The sequence below is a fragment of the Elgaria multicarinata genome, chromosome 5 (genome assembly GCF_023053635.1).
Source record: "Elgaria multicarinata webbii isolate HBS135686 ecotype San Diego chromosome 5, rElgMul1.1.pri, whole genome shotgun sequence".
Lineage (NCBI taxonomy): Eukaryota > Metazoa > Chordata > Lepidosauria > Squamata > Anguidae > Elgaria > Elgaria multicarinata.
The window spans coordinates 100864111-100884310 of record NC_086175.1 but is presented as its reverse complement, the minus strand read 5'-3'; the positions used below and the strand labels follow the sequence as shown (position 1 = coordinate 100884310).

The 20200-nt window shown below is 42.4% G+C and overlaps 1 protein-coding gene across 1 annotated transcript; it reads left to right on the top strand.

Annotated features, from left to right (window-relative positions):
• Window positions 1-27: 27 nt before the first annotated feature.
• On the top strand, window positions 28-19956 carry DPT (dermatopontin). The gene is made up of 4 exons (XM_063127639.1): window positions 28-371; window positions 9924-10049; window positions 17509-17616; window positions 18549-19956. Exons 1-4 carry the CDS (start codon window positions 73-75, stop codon window positions 18613-18615), a joined length of 600 nt encoding a protein of 199 aa, XP_062983709.1. The 5' UTR covers window positions 28-72; the 3' UTR covers window positions 18616-19956.
• Window positions 19957-20200: the final 244 nt, after the last annotated feature.

The following is a 20200-nucleotide window of genomic DNA, read 5'->3' as shown; positions in this document are numbered from 1 at the left end:
ATGTTAGACGTGATATAAAAAAGCCCGCACAACAACCCAGTGGGGCGTTTTACAGCCAGAAACACAAGCAACATGGACCTCGTTCTTCTCTGCATGTTCCTGCCACTGCTCACAGTGGCATGGGGCCAATATGAGGACTACAACGACCCCTACGGCGAGTACGGGGGTGACGATGGCTGGGTCAATGTGTATCGGCAGGGTTTCAACTTCCAGTGTCCTCATGGGCAAGTGATCGTGGCAGTGAGGAGCATGTTCAGCAAAACAGAAGGCTCGGACAGACGGTGGAACTATGCCTGCATGCCCACCCCGCATACCCTGGGAGAACCAACAGAGTGTTGGTGGGAAGAGATCAACAGAGCTGGACTAGAATGGTAGGACACCAAGTTCAAAATATCTTTAGGAGTTGGCATTGGAAACCCCCATCTAATGCATTGTCAGGCTGATGCAATGGGTAATAATAGCAATGCATGCAGTAAGCACAGGAATGCATGTTTATGGCATAAGCCGCTATGAACAATCTGGCCAGCAGCAATGACGATACCTATACCTATACCTAAGGATGTATGGATTTTGTAAAATCCGTTCTTTCTGGATTTCACAGGTTCCATCATCCGCTCATTGGCGTAATCAGTCGTCATCCCCCCGCGCAATTTCCTGAATTTGCTCAAATCTGCACTTGTGAAAATGCACAAAGCCTCAACCAAATGCACAAATCCCTCCCCCCATGTGCATTTTCATGCTTTAGCTTGTGGGAAAATGCACATTTTCAGCTAGGTTTGTTTTTTAATTTTTTTATGGATTTTTCTATTTTTAAATGCAGGAAAGTTTTTTTTTTTAAGGTCCAGAAGTCCACAGAATCCATGTGATTCTGGAAAAGCCAGTTGGCTATGGAATCCATGGCTCAGATGCATAGAAATCCAAACTCATTTGATTCTGTTGTGGATTTCTCTGACATCATTAGACACTGCTGCTATTTTCCATTAATGAAGAAGCAATCGTAACTGTTGGTTTTATCCAATTTTAGTCTAACTTAAGTCCCATTCATTTCAATGGGTCTACGTAGAACTGATGTTGGATATAACCCAACATTTCAACGGTTTGAGAAATTTGCCCGGTGCAGTATGAGTTTCACAATGAAGGACACATGCTCCTAAACAGATTTGAATTTTAGGCTGTAATCAGATATCCACTTACTTGGGAACAGACATGTACAACATTGCACTATTAACCATTCTAATCCACCACCCCAAAAGCCAGGAGCAAATATTCTTTTGCATAGAGAGTGCTTCAGCTATTGGGTGGTATAGAAATGCAATAAATAAATAAATAAATTCTCCGTTCCCAGCTTTTCTTGATCTTATGTATACAGGGCCCTCTGTTATTTATGGCCCCAGTACTCCGTATTTATTTTAGGCAGAGTACATATGTAAACAAATCTGCTACCCATTCAGCATTAAGGCATTGCCTTCTTTCTTTGGTTATGAGTCAAAGAATGCATATTTGTTGTATTTTATGGTGTTTGCATTAGTGTTGTACCCTGCATCAATCCAGAGGGAGAGGCAGGTAACAAATAAATAAAATAATAATAATAATAATAATAATAATAATAATAATAATAATAATAACATGAAAACACAGAAGGATGAATTCTCTTGTCTTTGACGTGCTGAGCAATCCTCTCCTCTCCTAATCACAGAGGTAAAAGGGTGGTCAAGTGTCCTATTTTACAAAAGACAGTTCTCTAGCTGAAGGGCGGTCCAGTCAAATTCTGGTTTAAAGATGAAGAATCCTAACGGGGTGGGCAGGGGCCTTGAAGCAGCACATCAAGAGTAGGCTGAGCTGGCACACAAGTCCCTTAGTCACATTCTTCCCCACTATGGTGAGATGTATTGTATATGTACTTAACTGATAGTCATTATTTGCAAAGTTGCCTATATACATATGAATTGCCTTGTGTACATTTTATGCAAATCTCAGTAATAGTCTAATCATTTTGATATCAATAAACTATACATTCTATGAGCATTCCATGAACATGACAAAGTTTAGTATCTATGTGTGATATTTTTTAAGAGCATCCAGGGATCCCATTTAAGTGTGGGGTCAAAAGGGTATATGTGGGTGTGAAAGGAATCAGTTTTGCCAAGGGACAGTCTAAGTGAGCAGTTGGTGACAACTTGGCTGTGCTGGGTGGGATGGAGGAGAGCTGTAGTCCAACACAGCTGGAGGGTACTGGATTGGGGTTGGCTGTCCTACTCCACCCCTTGCCATTTTTTTCAGCTGCCTCTCAGTTCATTCATACTGGCAGTCTTTCAGATGGAAAGTGGGCCGTTCATATCCATGGAGGCAACCGTGTTCAGCAGTTTTGACTTGGAATCTGCCTCGGAATGGTGCTCACTCCTTTGGCATGCTTGGCTTAGGTTCTGTTTAGCATGGCTCAAAAGATTCAGATACACACCTGGACATGGAAAGGCAAGAGCTTGCAGAAACAACTTTGGTTTCATGGAGAAGTCAGCCATTTTATTGAATGCTCATTTCCTCCTGGGACCTTACAAAGTGAGAGTCGGTGGCAAACCCATCAGATGAAAGAATGGTGTGCCATAAATTGTTTATACTGTTGTTTCTGGAATGCTAGTCATCAGTGAACCATCACTGTGAACCACTAAGTCATGGTTTACATGACATGCTAAGCCATAATGTTCAGCACAAAATGCTTAACTATTGTGGCTTAGCAGGTCGTCTGAACAGGGTCACTGTCATGCCACCTCAGTCTGACTGTCATCTATTTACTGCTTTTTTGTTATTTACACTCAAAGCTAACACTCTGGTTAAAAACACTATCATGAAACACAGATATCCAAAACAAACAAAGAAACAATCACTAATCAAATTTCACAATTACCTTTGCGGGGCATGACTTCAGCCCTAAGCATAGTTACTCAGTGGTGCCTACTTCTGACTGCAGAGGTTCAGTTCAACTTGTACAACACATTGAGCTTTCTTTAAAAAATGGTCTGCAATGTTTAACTTTTACTTAGAAATGCAAACAACCATACAAAGAAGTGTTCCCTTGTAAACTGCTAACAAGGAAGGAAGGAAAGGAAGAAGGAAGCATCCAGCCTTTTCTCAGTAATTTTTCTCATTCTCTGACTTCCTCTATGGTAATCTGTCAGAAACAATAGCAAATTTGAAAGCCTTCTTATCGCCCTACTCACTTGCCTGAGTAAGAAGGGTTTGTCGATTACCCTGGTGCTCTGGCACATGACATCCCTGCTCCTGTTCTGAAAAACGTCCTGGAGCTCTGCTCCCCCTCTACCACATCACCGTTAGCCATGTGCCAGGGTGCTCTACTGGCACCCAGGTTAGACACAGATGTCCACGTCGCTGAACTCCAAAAAAGCAAAGCTGAACAAGAAGACACAATCTCCCTTTAGGAGGGCTTGGGAAGAAGTGCTCGGCACTTTGGGTTAAAGATGAAAATCCTAACTGAACTCTACAAAACATTTTCACATCTGTTAACAATAGTCCTCAACTTTGCATATGTCTCTTGGCTTGGCTTTTAAAGAATTATGCTTATTTGGCACAAGAGGAAAGCTTAAAGATGATGGGGCTTCCAGCTTCTTTACTGAAATGAGATCTGGAATTGTGTTGTTTGTTTTACAAGGAGAAAAGAAACAAACACAAACAAAAAATGAAACTTAATTACACACACATACAGGGGGGAAGGGAGGGACAGAGGGAAAGTAAAAGAAGGTATGTAGCCTTCTCCAACCTGGTACACTCCACATGTGTTGGACTACACCTCCCAGCATGCCACAACCAGGGCATGGCTGGCTGGCATGCTGAGAGCTGTAGTCCAATATATCTGGAGAGCATCAGGTTGGGAAGGCAGAGAGCACAGCAATGGTGACCATTTACCACTCTGCTTAGGAAATGCAGATGTACATTTCTCCAAGAATGCACAGATATGACTCGTCACCATCATCACTGATATTTTGCCTAACACTTCCAACTGAGTGTGAGGACTAGATAAAGCATCACACTAAATGTGCAGGTATATCCATTTCCCACCCTGTTCCCAGCTTGGGGTATAATATCAGCATGTCATTTTATCCTCACAACAACCCTAATCTACACCAAGAAGGATATTGCACTATGAAAGCGGCATGAAAGAAGTATATAAAAGGCAGGAGCCACACCCAACAGAATATAGACTATGAAAGTGGTATATGGTACGTGTCAATGGGCCCCAACAGTTGTCAGTGCACTTCAATATCGCTATAAAGCAGTAGTGTGGCTCCTGCCTTTTTAATACCGCAGTATCCTGCGGTATCATAGTGCAGTATCCTGCTTGGTGTAGATTAGGCCAGAGTGACGTACTCAGGAGAACTACCCAGTTAGTTTCCTGGCTAACCAAAGTTCAGTGTGCAGTGCTGTCACAACATTAGCGCTAACATCGTCATGTTCGCATAAACTGATTGCAGTGCAACATCATTAGCACTTCCTGGCAAAGTGGAAAAGCAGTGAATTGCTACAGTTTGCAGATGTATTTCAATGGCAAATTGCTGCTTTTACCTTTGCCTAGTAAGCACTAATGGTAGGTTGTGCTTGAGTTGGTTCACCCTAGTGCCACGTCATTTTTGCTAGCGTATTGATAGCATTGGAGACTGCCCCAGGATTTGAACTGGAGGCCTCCTATTTTCCAGCCTAGCTTTCTCTCCACTGCATCACTCTTTCACAGTGGTTAAGGCCACAGAGGAATGCTTTTGAAGGGTTGGGTGGCAGTGGCTGTGGTTGTGGCACTGCTAAAACTTGCAGAATCTGTTTCATTAGAGATGACAATGGGCCACATGTGTGTGTAGCCAGAAGAAATCAGAGTCCTACCAATCATTTGGCTGGTCTTAAAAAGGGGGAGGGGCTGTTGGTTTTTTTATTATTATTGTTTGTTATTGTTTGTTATTATTTATTTTACTAGTGTAAAGCACATGTCATCATGGGTTCTCATAGTCTTACTCCTTTCCTACTTTTTTGCTCCTCAGTCCCCTCACCACAGAGGAGCTTATGAATAATATAAATGTGGCTCATGCATAGTGAACCCATCCCCCCAAAATTTGCATGTGGCACAACCCTGTCCCCTCCCTCATGAGCCCTGATTGGCCTCCTCCATCCCCTTCCTTGCTGACAGTGACAGCGCAACCACGTGGCTGTGCACAGGGTCTGTCTTCCCACCATACTGATTGGCCAAGCAGGGCTGTCCATCATTCTGCTGGCAGAGGGGCTGCCCTGACTGTTTGGCATGGAGGAAATTAATTGCTATTAAAGCTCGAGCTTTGAACTTTTTTGAACTTTCAAATTTCTCTGCATGTCTACACTGCTCAACCTTCAGTTTAAAATAAAAATAAGAAAACATTGGTCTGGTAGATGTCGAGTAAGAAGACTTACACCGCCATATTCTTATATAAAATTGTGTATGCTGCCTTGGGAGTGTTCCATCTTTAAAGGTGACCTAAAATACTGTAAAAATATATAAATAAATAATAAATATTATTTTAAAAACAATTTCCCATCTCCAGCAATACAGTTGGTAATAGTAAAAATAAATAAATCCAACACCCCATTAGAAAATTAGGTGACATAATTAGGTAGGCCAGTTTGATTCAGAATATTCTTTAAGAAAACAAAACTCACACATATCCAAATACAACCACTTTCTTTCACCCCTTCTTTTGTTGCTGACAAGATAGAAAGCAAGTGTAAGGTGAGGAAAATCAGCAATTCAAGGCTATAAAGGCATTTGAGGTAATATTTTTGGGAACGTCTCTGGTTTTAGTTCTACAAATTGAAACGGAAATCCACATTAGTAGTCTTAGGGCACAATCCTATGCAAGTTTAAGAAGGAAAAAGTCTTACAACTCCAACATTTCCCAGCCGGCCATGCACCCTTAATGTATGCTGTACAGCATCTCTCCTCCACCTTCCACCTTTGGACTGTTTTAAGATAACAACATCCTTGGCTGAAGGACTATGCCATAAGAACAACGTCATTATTTCCAACAATTATTTTATAGAGATAATTCACAGTAATCTTGTCTTGAGAAAGGAAAATTAAACAAAAGAATCTTCAAAGAATCAAAGAATCTTTCAAAGCTTCAAAGAATCGCATGCCTTTGATAGTCAAATAAATAAATAAATAAATAAATAAATAAATAAAAGCAGCACTAGCTTATCTGTTCTGGTTTGAAAGACAGAACACAGGGATCTCTGCCTGTGTGAAAGAGTTCCAGTATTCTTGAAGCAAAATAGTTAACTATAATGGTGGTGGCTCCATTATAAGTACTAATAGGTTTCGTTTCCATGACAGACATGTAAAAACACTCATTGCTAGTCTACAGGGACTCTTTGTTACTGGAATAAACTGCACTTTTGCCAATGGCAGCTGGAGTACTGATAATTTTTTTAGGGTGTATATCTTAGTTAGACTTTTATAAAGAAAGAAGGCAGCAAGAAGCAAGTAAGCAAAACAGAGGCCTGGGCAAAGTATTCTGCAGCCGGCTTCAGACATGGGTTTGCAACCTGTATAAACAATTGCAAAAAAAAACACCCAACTTTAATTTCTTTAGGCCTGGCATCAGGGGTCGGCACCATCAGGCAGTTGCCCCTGGCCCAACCTTACAGGAGGACCCACTGCTCACCCTGCTGCTAATTTGGTGCTAAAAGAGTTAAATTATGCTGCATGAAGAAAGCTACTTCAGGTTAAATATGGAAGACTTGATCTGGAATGGTGGAATGGCTTGAATGAAGGTTTTGGGGAAGAAGTTCTCCTAAAAACCCCAGACTCATATCTGAAAGACCCCCAGAGGTATATTGTAGACCCCTGAGCCATGCCACTAGTCCAAAATGCTGGCTGAAGCCAGCAGGACCTGACAATCCTCTAAGTGATGAGCAAAGGAAAACTAGTGGCTGTCCAGCACTCCAGTTTGGATAGCCGTGGCTGTGGATTCTGGAGGAATTCGAGAGGGACTAAAATGAGCCCGGGTTTCTAAGCATCTGACCTGCAGAATCCGCTGTGGACAGGCATCCCTGGGCTGCGCAGAGTCTACAGACTTCTGGATTTACTTATCTTTTCATTTTTCTGAAATTTATGCAAATTCATTTGCAAGAAAATGCACACATTTCTGCTGGACTCATGCTATGCTGAAAAATATACACGGGGGAAAGTTGAATGGAATGGGAGACAATACATTAATGTCACATACTAACAAAAAGAATAAAAATTGTTGTGAACTTTCTTACGGAATTATTTGTGTATTTTTCCACATAATAGAACCCCCCACCCCTGGAATCTGTCTGTGATCGGACACCGGAATGAACAACACTGCACAATCCACAAACACACGTTTGTAGATTTCACAAAATCTGGACATCCCTAACTGTGGCTAGTGCCTACCATTTCAATTCCTCCACAATGTCTCTGGGATCTAACAGTATCCTAATAGAAAATTCTTTTCCTGTCAGGCAGGAGAGGGCAACTTCTCACCCTTCAAATGTTTTGGCCTATAACTCCCATCAGCATTAGCCAGCATTGCCAATGATGAGGGATGAGGGATAAAAACATCAGGATGGCCACAAGTTGTTTACTCCTGCTCTGAGGTATCCAGGACTAGCACCAGTTCTGACAGGGCCCTAGGCATCCCCAGGTGCGTCCCCTCACTCCCCTGGTGTGCTGCCTGACAGCAGCAAAAATAGCTGGGCTAGCTAGCAAACATTGCTGGGCTTCCGCCATTTGAATTCTTCCACAATACATTTGAAGCACTCTGAAGGGGTGCCATGTTAAGATCCCAGAGACATTGTGGAGGAATTAAAATGGTAGGCACTAGCTGACTGACACATGTTTCTTTTTTTATGGTCTCACGATGTGTTCCTGATTTTGGAGGTCTTCAGGTGGCAACTCTAGGCATAGCAATCTCAGTCTACTTAGCCATGGTTTATACAACTGAAAAAGAAGCTTAGTGCTTGTATGCTCTGCTTTCCCCTTACATACCGGCACTTCTTAAACCAGTTTCCCTTGCGTCTGAATCAGGAAACTGTGATCGAATCTCTGTTACAAACTAGGATGTGACACAATGATCAGATCCAAAAATCCTTGAGATGTAAGGTTTTAGTTGTATGCACATGTATGTTTTCATATTTTAACATGTGAGGTTTTAGATGTATGTGCATGTATGTTTTAACATTTTATAACATTTTATCTATTCTTTCGTATATGACACGCTGTTATACTCTGTGTATAACTTTTGTGTATGTAATTGGCTAAAACCTGTATTTGGTTGCCTTCAATAAATTGATTGAGTTTTAATATGGTGGAAGATGGAAGATTGTAGAGCAAATGGATACAGAAGTCAGAATAGAAATGTGTAACAGTGGGCCAGGAGGTGGAGGCTTTGACAGAGATACACAGTATGCGATATTACAAGCATATCTCTGTCTCCTTTTTGTCTGTGAAAAGGTGGAAGCTATGAGATCCTTGCCCTGTTGCCCAGTCTGTGAAGCCTAGAAGACAGGCAGTGTTGTCTGACATTTGGCTCATGACTCTCCAGCTTCCAAGGGCAGTTAAAGCAAAAGGAAAACATTCTAGGCCTGAGCTGCAGAGGCAAAGAAAGAGAAAGCAGGGCTGCAAATCCATTTTCTCTCCTCTGTTCCCTCAGAAAGACAATAAACTAAGGCACGTAGCCAAGGCTTTCAGACAATGTACTGATAGGGGAGGAGAAAAAAGGTAGGTTGGCACTTTGTGTCCTCAAAACATCAGTCTTTCAGAGAAAAGAATGGGCAGGAAGGATGCTGAGTCCCCCCATGCAGCTGTGCCCATGCCTTTCTAGAAGACTATGGCCTTTGCTAGACCAGGCTATATCCCAGGCTGATACCCGGGATCGCCCCTGTGCGTCCAGATGACGCACAGGGGATCCCAGGCTCAGGGAGGGATAAACCCTCCCTGGCCCTGGGATATAGCCTACCCTTTTAAGCCCGATTTTTCTCACAGTTTCTGGCTGAGCCCGCGCCGTGAGTGTGTAGCCCATTCCGCAGCTTTTCCTGGCTCCGAGCAATTACTCACATGTAGCCGGGAGAAACCATGCATGGTGCACAGCGCTCTCCAGGAGCACTGCACCCATTGGGGGCAGGGTGGGGGGAGCGAGGAAATCTATTTTTTAAAAACAACAACAACACCTTACCTTTCGTTGTTCGTGCGCTCCTGCGCAGCTGGCCCTTTAAATCTAAAAAAATGGCGGACGCAACGGGTCTTTCCTTTAGCTCTTCACGCCTGACATGTAGACTAGGGTGACAGCCCGCGATAGTTGCATCGTGGGCTCTCCCCTCCTCTCGCCCGAATTTTAAGGTAGGTCTAGCAAAGGCGAATGTCACACAGTCAGACTGTTTACTAGGAGGCCTATTGGGAGTGAGATGGAGGAAGCCCAGACCCTATCCCCCCAAAAGAGGAAACATTGTGCATAGGCTATCATTTACATGTAAAGATCCAAATTCAGAAATAATTACTATAATTTAAATAGATATATCTCTCACCATTGGAGTCTTGTGGATCTGAGGTCAGTGGGGTGGTGAATCCGCTCTGGGTTTCAGTCAGAACCTGTCAAAACTCTAAAGGAGCTATCCAAGGTGCAATGTTCCCACTGGCTGCACTCATGTCATGCTTGTGGGTTTCTCTGGGCAGCTGATCGGCCACTCCGTGAACTGAATGCTGGACTAGATGGGCCCAAAGTCTGATCCAGCATGACTCATCTTATGTTCCTGGGGGTTGCCACTAGCTTCCAATGACTTGCAAGCAAGTGTTCATAGGCATTTTTTAGAAACAACAACAACAACAATAACATGTTTGTCAATTTGTTGTTTCTTTTCTCTCTTTTTCTCAGGTACCAAACATGTTCAAATAATGGATTGGTGGCAGGATTCCAGAGTCAGTATTTTCCATCTGTTCTCGATCGAGAGTGGCAATTTTATTGCTGCCGTTACAGCCGGAGATGCCCGTATTCATGCTGGTGAGTTTACAAAACTGCTGAGTTTCTAATGCATTCAAAACTCATTAATATCACTATGAAATGTATTTGTCAGTTATGCAGACTCCAGCGTAGAAGGACACATCAGCAAGTGTAATGATGGAGAAAGTACAAATTGGGTGCTTGCAAACCTCACTGTAAAGAATAAATCAACACTATTCTGGAAGGTCTATCTTTTAGAATGCATAAAATCTAAAAGAAGCATGTAAGAAGCTTTAATCATTCAGCCATCTCTTTCAAATATTTCTCATATCTTGTTTGTTTGCTGTCTCTGGGGTAGTATTGGTCAAATACTTGTCAAAAGTTTTATTTCCTGTTGAATTTGTATTTTTTTTTTTTTTTTTGGCCTTGTAATGGAATCGAAGTGTATCGGTTTAATTTATGGTTTTTATATAAAGTTTTGTTTTATGCTGTTTAAAATATTTCTTTCTTGCCTGTACTTTCTTGTGCTGGAAAGGATGTGTTCATTTATTTAGTTATTTATTCTCTGTCCCACCTTTCTTCATTATGGAACTCAAGGTGGCTACATGTGTTTCCTGGATGGTCTCCCCTTCCAGGCACTGACCGGCCTCAGCAAGGTGGCTGCCTCATGTGCCTTCAGGCCATGCCCAGAGACCATTTAGCACCACCTCTTTCCTACTATAAATAAACAAATATGAATACTATTATACTGTGAAGAAAAGTATTCCTGATCATGTACAGGATGCTTTCTGCTGAACAACTCCAGCTTGTGCCGACCGACTTAAAATAAAAGAGCAGCATTTCTCCAAAGGCAGATTGCAGAGAGGTCTGTGCCCTTCAGCATGGATTCTTCACCTTTTTGGTCCTGAGGCCCACATATAGTGTGAAATGACACTCTTCCCCTTCCCCCCCCCCCATACACATACCTACACTCATAAATGCACTCTTTCCCCTCTCTGATACCTACATTTTCCCTGACTTCATCATACTTGTGATGAGGACTTTTAAAAAAGACACTCTGGAAGTCATGCTCACAGGGCTCTATGGTTCCCACCATAGAATTCCCGTCCCGAAAGCACCCTCCTGAAAGCTTCATGGTTCCTACAAAAGAAGTTCCATTCCTAGAGCATCCTCTGCGGTGAATGCTGATTTGCAATTGCAAAGAGATGGAAGTGACCTACACAGAGTAGTGGCTGGTGGCTCCAATGTCAGTCGGTGGTGAATCTGCTCCAAGCTTCAGTCAGAACCAGTCAGAATTCTAAGGGAGCTATTCACACCTTGGATAGAGCCTTTAGTTCTGACTAGTTCTGACTGAAACCCAGAGCAGATTACATTGCCCCACTGACATCAGAGCCACCAGCCTCCACTGCCTACAGATTACCCATGGCAGGTAAGGGCACCTGTGGGCCATCTACTCTTCACTTAGAATCATAGAATTTTAGAGTTGGAAAGGACCTTGGAGGTCATGTAGTCCAACCATCTCCTCAATGCCAGATCTAAAATGCAGAATACAACTACAGCATCCCTAGCAGATGGTTGTCCGGTCTCTATTTAAATACCTCCAGAGAAGGAGAGCCCATCGCATCCCAAGGCAGTTTTGTTCCTCTGTTGAAGAACTCTTACTGTTAGGAGGTTTCTCCTAACATTTAGCCAAAATCTGTTTCCCTGCAGACTCTATCCACTGGTTCTAATGCTGCCCACTGGAACAGGATCTCTCCTGGAACCTCCTCTTTCCAAAATTCAGTCCTGCTTCTATCATTCTGGGCAAACATTATGAGAACATAGTCATATAGTCATATAATCATAGAATAGTAGAGTTAGAAGGGGCCTATAAGGCGATCGAGTCCAACCCCCTGCTCAGTGAGGGAATCTACCAGCCAAATAATTCTATCCCGATGAGCAAGAGATGGGGCAGATGGGATATCCCACACCAGTTCATCCCCATGTTGTTTCATTTCCCTCCCTCCCTCCCTGTGTGGCATACCAGGGGTGGAATGGATGGTAGGAGCTTAGTCTCCTGTTACATTGGGAAGCACAGAGCTCCTGCATCACAGTATCCCGATTTCCTCTTTAGGAAAGCCCTTTGTGAATTACTTGCATTTTGTAAGTAGAAGGCAAGTGTTCATGCCTCCATTTTCTTATAGTGTAATTCCATATACATTTACTCAGAAAAAGGTCCCACTGTATTCAGTGGTCTTATTCAATGGCAACTATGCATAGCATTGCATCCTTGAGTTAACTCTGCTTTTTAGGCAGGATCTACACTACTGCTTTTATAATGGTTTATAACAGTCTTGATAACTGTTGGGCCCCAGGACACTATAACAAGAAGCCGGGATGCCTGCCTACCTGTGACATATAAACCTGTGCAGTTAAGGTGAATGTTGGCAGGTTTTCCCCTTAAACTGCTGAACCCATTCAAAGTATTTTAGACAAACAGAACTAAGCAGGAAGTCAAGTTTCCAATTATACACTCATATGATGTTTACTTGCCTTTTGTCTGGCCAGCTGCTGACCTACATGCACAACAATGCATACAAGTTCAGAATTTAAAAGAAAAAAAATGCCTTGAAGACAAAAAGCCAAGGAATCTTGGACTAAAACCTTCAAACATCCTTTCTAGTGTCACTTGATATTTTGCGCCTGGATGTAAGGCAACAGTCCTGGAAAACATATGTCCTATGAAGGAGGTGTGCTCTATTTTATCTGTCAAGGCCGCCATTAAGGTATCTGCTTCCTGTGATAAAAGAATTTGTTTTACATTTCAGCAGGGCAGGAAATGCTGCCACATCTTTCATTTAGATTGCCATCTTGAAGCCTCCGGGTTGGATCCAGACTTAGGGTGCATCTATACAGCACTGCTTTGGTAAATGATTCCCTCGAAACCCCGCAGCATTACTGCTGTAAGGCGGAATCGTTAAAGTTACATGGCCGGAGGGAGCACAGCTATCTGACCAGGAAAATCCGCAACGCTGGTGGCTGTTTGACTTGTCAAGCCCAGCCCATGCACTTGGCTCTGCCCCTGGCAATGCTCACTTGCTTAATCCAAAACGAGGACCGCTGAGAGACCAAGAAACAATGTGGTGACCTCGGAGCGACTGAAAAAGTCACGGTAAAACAACACTGCGAAAAAGTACAGTTTGGGGAGGAAAAGCCCGATGTGGCTGCGAGTTGGCGGCTGTGTAATATAAACAACGCAGCACCATTGCACAGCCATGACAGCATGTTTAGACAAAGCCTTAGTCATAGCTAGGGTAGGCCTGTTGAAATCAATGGGGCTGAAGTTAGTCATAATTAACAGAAGCGCCAATGATTTCAGTCAGCGTACTCTATGGCCATAGCTAGACCAGGCCTATATCCCAGGATCATCCCGGGATCATCCCTGTACATCCAAATGACACACAGGGGATCCCAGGAGCAGGCAGGGAGGACCCCTCCATTTGCCTGGGATAATCCTTAGGTCTAGCTAAGGCCTATGACTTTAGTCTGGATTCAATCCTCTGGGTAGTATCCAAGCTATGTCCTATGTCAAGTAGACCTATTGAAATAAATGAGACTTAAGTTAGTCACAATTAACTTAAGTCTCATTCATTTCATTGGATCTATTCTATGTAGGACTCACATTGGATGCCATCTTCTGTTTGCTACACTGATATAAAGTTCTTTCCTTATTTGAAACATGCAGCTTAGCTTGAATCATCTGGGACTATTTGCATTCAAAGCACTATCACTTTGCTTCTGGCATCCGTGTGTGTGTGTGTGTGTAGTTTCCCTCTGGTAAGTTTAAATGATTATGCTTTTCATATAAATCCTTATAACTGTAGGTCATTATTATATCCATTTTGCAGTTCATAGCAGGTTGGATCAGGGTTTGAACAAGAGTCCCCAAGTGCACATCCTGAACACTGTATCACTGTGGCATTTTATAAAGCCAAAGTAGCTTTGTGCTCCAAATCCTGTTGGTTGGCAGGTACTTTAATTGCCTGATCTTGCTTGCACACAGCTATTTGTATTTCCATACCATTGTTACACTGTAATCCTATGGTTGCCTACTCAGCAGGAAGTTCCATTGAGTTCAATGGGACTTACTCACAGCTATGTGTGTATAGGACTGCAGCCTTAATTTACTATGAACTGGTGAGATATCATCATGGCTGCATCTGGTTATGTTGGGCCTTGTTCTTGTACCTAGGACATTTTTATTACACTATCGTAATACAATCTTGGAAGGCAAAGCAAGGCATTTCCCTGGGAAAGGCTATAGCAATCAACTACATTTTATGGCTCTGTGATGAGAGGCCAGGTGTCCCATAACTTTTCAGCATTTGTCTGGGAGGAATAATAACAATAAACAAGTTTAAATAAAAAGCAGCAAATTCCTTGCAGATGTGAACTTGTCGTTACAAAATAATCCCACTACCTCCATCTGTATCTGTGGATGAAAATGGAATTGCTTGCCTTGAAGTTCTCCAACATAAACAGATGTCCCTTGAGCACTGGAAACCTCTGCATGTACTGTTTATAATTGTTTCCCCTCTCTAAACAGCCAGAGCTGCTGAGTTTCAGAAGGTTTGGCTCTTGTCATAACCACTTTCTCTTACCGTTGCCAGTCCAGGCAATGGCTGTATTTTCCAAGGTTTTATGGCATACATGCCCTCCTGGATATGGGCATTTCCTTTACACAGTTTGCCAGGTCTTGATAGAAGGTCTTGGTGTTAATAGAATTTTTTCATTGGCAAAGTGAATGCGAGGACAGCATGAGATTTACTGCTGCTGTTGTGCTCCCTTTTCCATTGCTGGATTGACAGTCTTGTTATTTTATATAGAGAGAAACATTCCATCCACCCCCACCCCATTTTCAGTGATTTTGGGGAGAGTACGCAATGTGGTAAAGGGGGTGAAAAATGGTAGTGGGGGCTTACCATTGGTAGCAGCAATTTTCTTGGCTACTGTGGGGGTGGTCACCATTTTTATTCCCCTGAATGCTCACGGAAATAATGCATCATGATCACATAGCAGAACTACCAGAAGCATTTTGGGAAACAGAATGGGAGTCTCCAGATGGCAGCCACTAGAAGGGTCACTGCCATCATCATCATCATCATCATCATCCCCAACCACCACCACCATCACAAAAACAATGGTGTTGAAAAAGAAAAGAGGAGCTGGTGAAAAGTAAGCCATGTTTCACTGTCAGCTTTTGTGCCTGACCCTCCCAAAATTCAGCATGAAATTTCTTTGGCCTTAGCTAGAACTAAGGTTTATCCCGGGATCATCCCAGGGTCTTCCCTGCCTGCTCCCAGGATCCCCTGTGTGTCATTTACATGAACAGGGATGACCCTGGGATGATCCCAGGATAAACCTTAGGTCTAGCTAAGCTCTTTGAGAAGAACATTTAAGTCAGCCCCAGTTTACACCCCACTTTTTCTATCATGCTCTGGCTTTCACCTAAGAGAGGAAAAATAGTTTGGTTCAGAATCAAAGCTTACTTTCTCCATGGTGTCTTCTCTTCTCTTCCTTTTTCTAGGGCCTAACCTATACCAAGCAGGATATTGCACTATGAAAGCAATATGAAAGCGGTATATAAAAGGCAGGAGCCATACCAAGCAGGATATAGCACTATGAAAGTGATATATGCTATGTGGCAATGGGCCCAACGGATGTCAGTACACTTCAATACCGCTATAAAGCAGTAGTGTGGCTCCTGGCTTTTATGTACCACTTTCATACTGCTTTCATAGTGCTATATCCTGCTTGGTGTAGATTAGGGCTAGGATGGAAACATCCAGAGATCTGGAGCCATTTCTATCCCACAGACTCCCCCCTCCATGGTCTGCAAGGCACCCGCCACCCAAAATGGGGAAAGGGCAGAAATCACTGGCATGCCACCAAACGTTGGCAACAAATTGCTCCATAGTGCTACAGAGCACTATAATGGTTCAATTTAGCTTGTTTCCACTCTATTGTGGCTACGGAGCACCAAAAGGAACAAATGCAGTTTGTAAACATGCTAAGTTTGGCTGTTTGGGTGCTCCATGGTGGCTACGGATACTATATTTTAAAAATGGGCAAGGGCAGAGGTCACAGGCGGCCCAAGGTTGCATGTTTCCCACCCCTGTTCTATTGTTCGGCACAAGCAGGATATCTTTTCTTTGTTCTGTCTCTATCACACTATTGCCCTTTGTACGTAGTCGGTGGATGTGATTAGCATGTGATTTTGAGCCATGATACCCAGAGCTTCCACAGTTCCACAAACCACAGTGGAACCCAATGCTAAGGAGACAAAAACATGGTGGCACGTGTTTCTCACTTTGACCATTGGATGCTGGTGAATAGTGAACACAGAACCACTATAGTACCTCTATGGGGGTGGGGGAATGCACTTCAGGCAGGAGATGTCTTGTGACAGTTGGCACAAAGATCACTCTTCTCACTCAGTTCCAACTGCATGAGAGAGTATAAATGTCTGTATGGGGTATCCTCCGTACAGGGCTTCTGTCTTCCATGCACATCTACAGTGAGAGGGAAGATTAAAGGATTTTACTTTGCATGATCAGTCTGTCTTTCATTCATTGAGAATTTTAAATGATTCAAGAATTTCAAAGTTGATTATTCTTGTTATATTCGTTAGGGAATGCTATTCTGTTCCTGGTAATGTTTAGATGCTGCACTAAATGGTTTTTTGGGGAGGGGAATATGAGAAAAGAGCAGAACAAAGAACTGTAATTAAATCCCATCTGCTACGTACATGAAAAAAGTAAACTTACCCAACAAAATAACAAAGTTGTGGATTGTATGCTTAATTATGTAGAACTATAGAGCAATTTCAGTGTTTCTGTAATCACTGAAAATAGCTAAGGGATTAGAGACACAATGTCTCCACTGTACCAGAATACAAAGTGAGAGATTTCATTCTTCATTTCCTCTCCTGACTCTGACACAGGCTTCTTGTAGGTATTTGGGCAAGTTACCCACCATTTCTATATTTTTCTTTAATTTTCTGACCAAACAGAAGAGTTACCCTCACCTATCTCAGACTGGAACTGTGGCTAGAGCCTCCTTCAGGTTGTTCAGGATAATGACTAGCAGTAAAAGAAAGCAGATTTGGATTAGATGCAACATGAATGCTACTTTGTAGATTATTATTATTATTATTTATTTATTTATATAGCACCATCGATGTACATGGTGCTGCACAGACCACACAGTAAATAGCAAGACCCTGCCGCATAGGCGAAGAAGTGTGCTTTATAAACCACTTGGCAAGAAGTGCAGACATGAAATCACAGTATACATAGCCCTGTCTATAACTCACAAGCTGCTGAGTTTACAGATCAATTAATACTGAGTGGGGGATGACCTGAGTTCAGATACATGTGTGAATTAGCTTTTCACTGAGCTGACAAAAGGAAATGAAGCTGTACTGTCCCCCACACACATTTTTTACAGGGTCAACTGTTTTTTCCCTCCTATTTAAAAGGTTGACAACAGAATATCCAGGACACTATGGGGAAGATATGGACATGATGATGTATTCCTATGATCATTATATCCGTGGAGCAACCACAACTTTCTCTGGTGTGGAAAGGTCAGATTTAAACATTGTCATGAAAGCCTAACCGTTTCACCAGTGCTGAGAGATGGCTAATTTATTATATTATAGCTCTCTTTTTATAATGCTTTGTAAAGTGTGGCACAGACTACCCTGGGGAGATAGGAAGAATGGCCATTGTGGAAGATACAACTCCATTCTGGGAGACAAATCTACACCTCCCAACACCTAATCAGAACAATATGGGACTAGCTAGGACTCAAGAGATCTAAAAACATAAGTCTCTGACCCTGAGCACTGCCAGGCAAATTGTACTCTTTATTTTACTTTCAGAGTGATCTAAACACTCTTAACAAGAGATCAAATTCCATTAGGTTCAATGGAGGCCATCGTTGTACTTACTTTCGCTAAATACACTTACATCCCTACCCATGCTTGAGTACTCTCATAAAGTGGGGTTCCCAAATGTGGGGAGCACCATAACAGAGTTCAGCTGAATGAGCTTGCAACCCCCTATTAGATCTTTGCACTAAATATATAAGGATCTCTAGCCCCCGCCAGGCACATGGGGACATTGGTGGCAGGCCTTGTGTTCATGCCCCTGTACCCTCCCTATCCCCGCCCCACATATTGGAGGCAAATGCCACCCTATCTTAAACCTCAAATGAAGGTTCCACTAAACAGCCAGCATTTCAGATCAAACTCCAATTCTTGTTGTCAGACATTGTCAGCCTGAAATATCTCAAAATCATGAAAAAAGAAAGAAAGAAAGGGGATGAGGGGAAAGAAAAGAAGGAAAGGAAAGAAAACGTATCTTTATTACTGTATTTGCAAGTTACCCATAGCTCATCCAGACAGAACATATGAACAGGTAACAGAATACAAACCAGAATTCCTTGATCCATTGTAATGTTCTGTCATCCCTTGCAACTCATTAAAGCTTGTTTCTTATTTCTCTTCCCTTACAGAGATCGTCAGTGGAAGTTTATTGTCTGCAGGATGACAGATTTTGACTGTCGATTTGACAATTTTTAGTGGCATTGAATACACACACACACACTCACACTCACACTCACACACCACTCTGGGGGTTGGGGTAGGGTAGGGTAGGGTGGGGTGGGGAGATGGCAGATGGTGAAAAGAAATATATAGGAATAGCAATCTATCAACCATGCACCTGCCTTTTTGCAGAGGTGTGACTCTTCTTCTGTGAAAAGGCCTGGTAAGTACAACACTGAGTTCAATGTTACATTCTACAGGCCCACCCATAATGCTCTTAATTAGGAATTAGATGTTGTTGCTTCAGTTCACATGGACTCTGCAGAGCATGTGTGCAGAGTACTTCAGCTTCTGCTGCTTCCTGGCCCATCCGAATACCTGGAGGATGCAACTCCAAGACCAACATTAGCAGCGTAACGTGCATGACCAGCTTCCTACAGCCATGGTGGAGAAGTTCCTGCGCTTTCTGGGATCACTTCCCAGATTCCTGCCTGTACCTGACCTGGCATTCTGCGTATGCTCTTAGACAAAACTGTGGACCACTCCTTTGCATTTTTTTAAATTTGTGACTACACTGTTTAGATGCTTTCTGATATAAACCTAGCAGAAGTGATTTCCTTTGCTGTCCAGCTCATCGGTATACCAGCTTGATTTTGCATAGCATTCTTGTATTCACTGCACCCCACTGTCAGTGTACAAAAAAGTGCCCTAATTTGTGCTTTGCTGATATTTCAGAGCTACTGATGCGCACACAAACAATGCTGCTGTGCGCCCCCTTCATAAGACAACCTATGCCAATATTATATCACATTCATATTGTATAGCAGGGGCAGCTGGGATGAGTCAGATTGGCTATCAACAGCATTGCCTGCTATACACTCACTTTTTCTATTCTTTCTATATCTAAAATCAAAGTGAGATTGATGCAGTAAACTCTGATGACCTTAATGTCTTCATTTCGCAATGAAATCAAATTATGTGTTCTTTTTTGTAAATATTAGGCATCTATGTTTCCTCCGTCATCTCTTGTAATCAGAGACACATAATGAATGAAAGAAGACCAGTCCTCTACCTTCTAGGTAAAAAAGAGATTTGTAGTTGTATGGCTGAACCTGGGTGCCTAAGACTGATGACATACTGGTGACCTTTGCCATGGAGGTCAATGGTGGGATATAATTTTACTGAGCAATATTTAAGGCTTGACCATGAACCTGAAGCCAGTGACATTTTTTTCTATCACAGGAGAGGATTAAAGCAAAAATCTTGGAAATGAACTGTGCAATTTACTCCAAAAGCCCGTATTAGGACGTGTTTATTATGTTCAGTATTGTTAGTGCACTAAGAATTGTTATCATAATTAAATCAAGAAATAAAATAGTGTGGTGATGCAGTAGTCTTTAAACATTTTTTTTCAAACAATGCTTGGGCATTCACTCATTGTCAACAAATACGTCATAGATATTGGGTTCCCAAGTATTTCCTGGAAATAAGCAAGAATCCGTTATTATTCAATGACAACAGGCAAAGAAGGTTGCTCAGGTATAGTAGCCCCTTAACTTGGACTCATTGTCTTATGAAAGTGAGGAAGTGAGAGTATGTTGGGGAGGATAAGAACATAAGA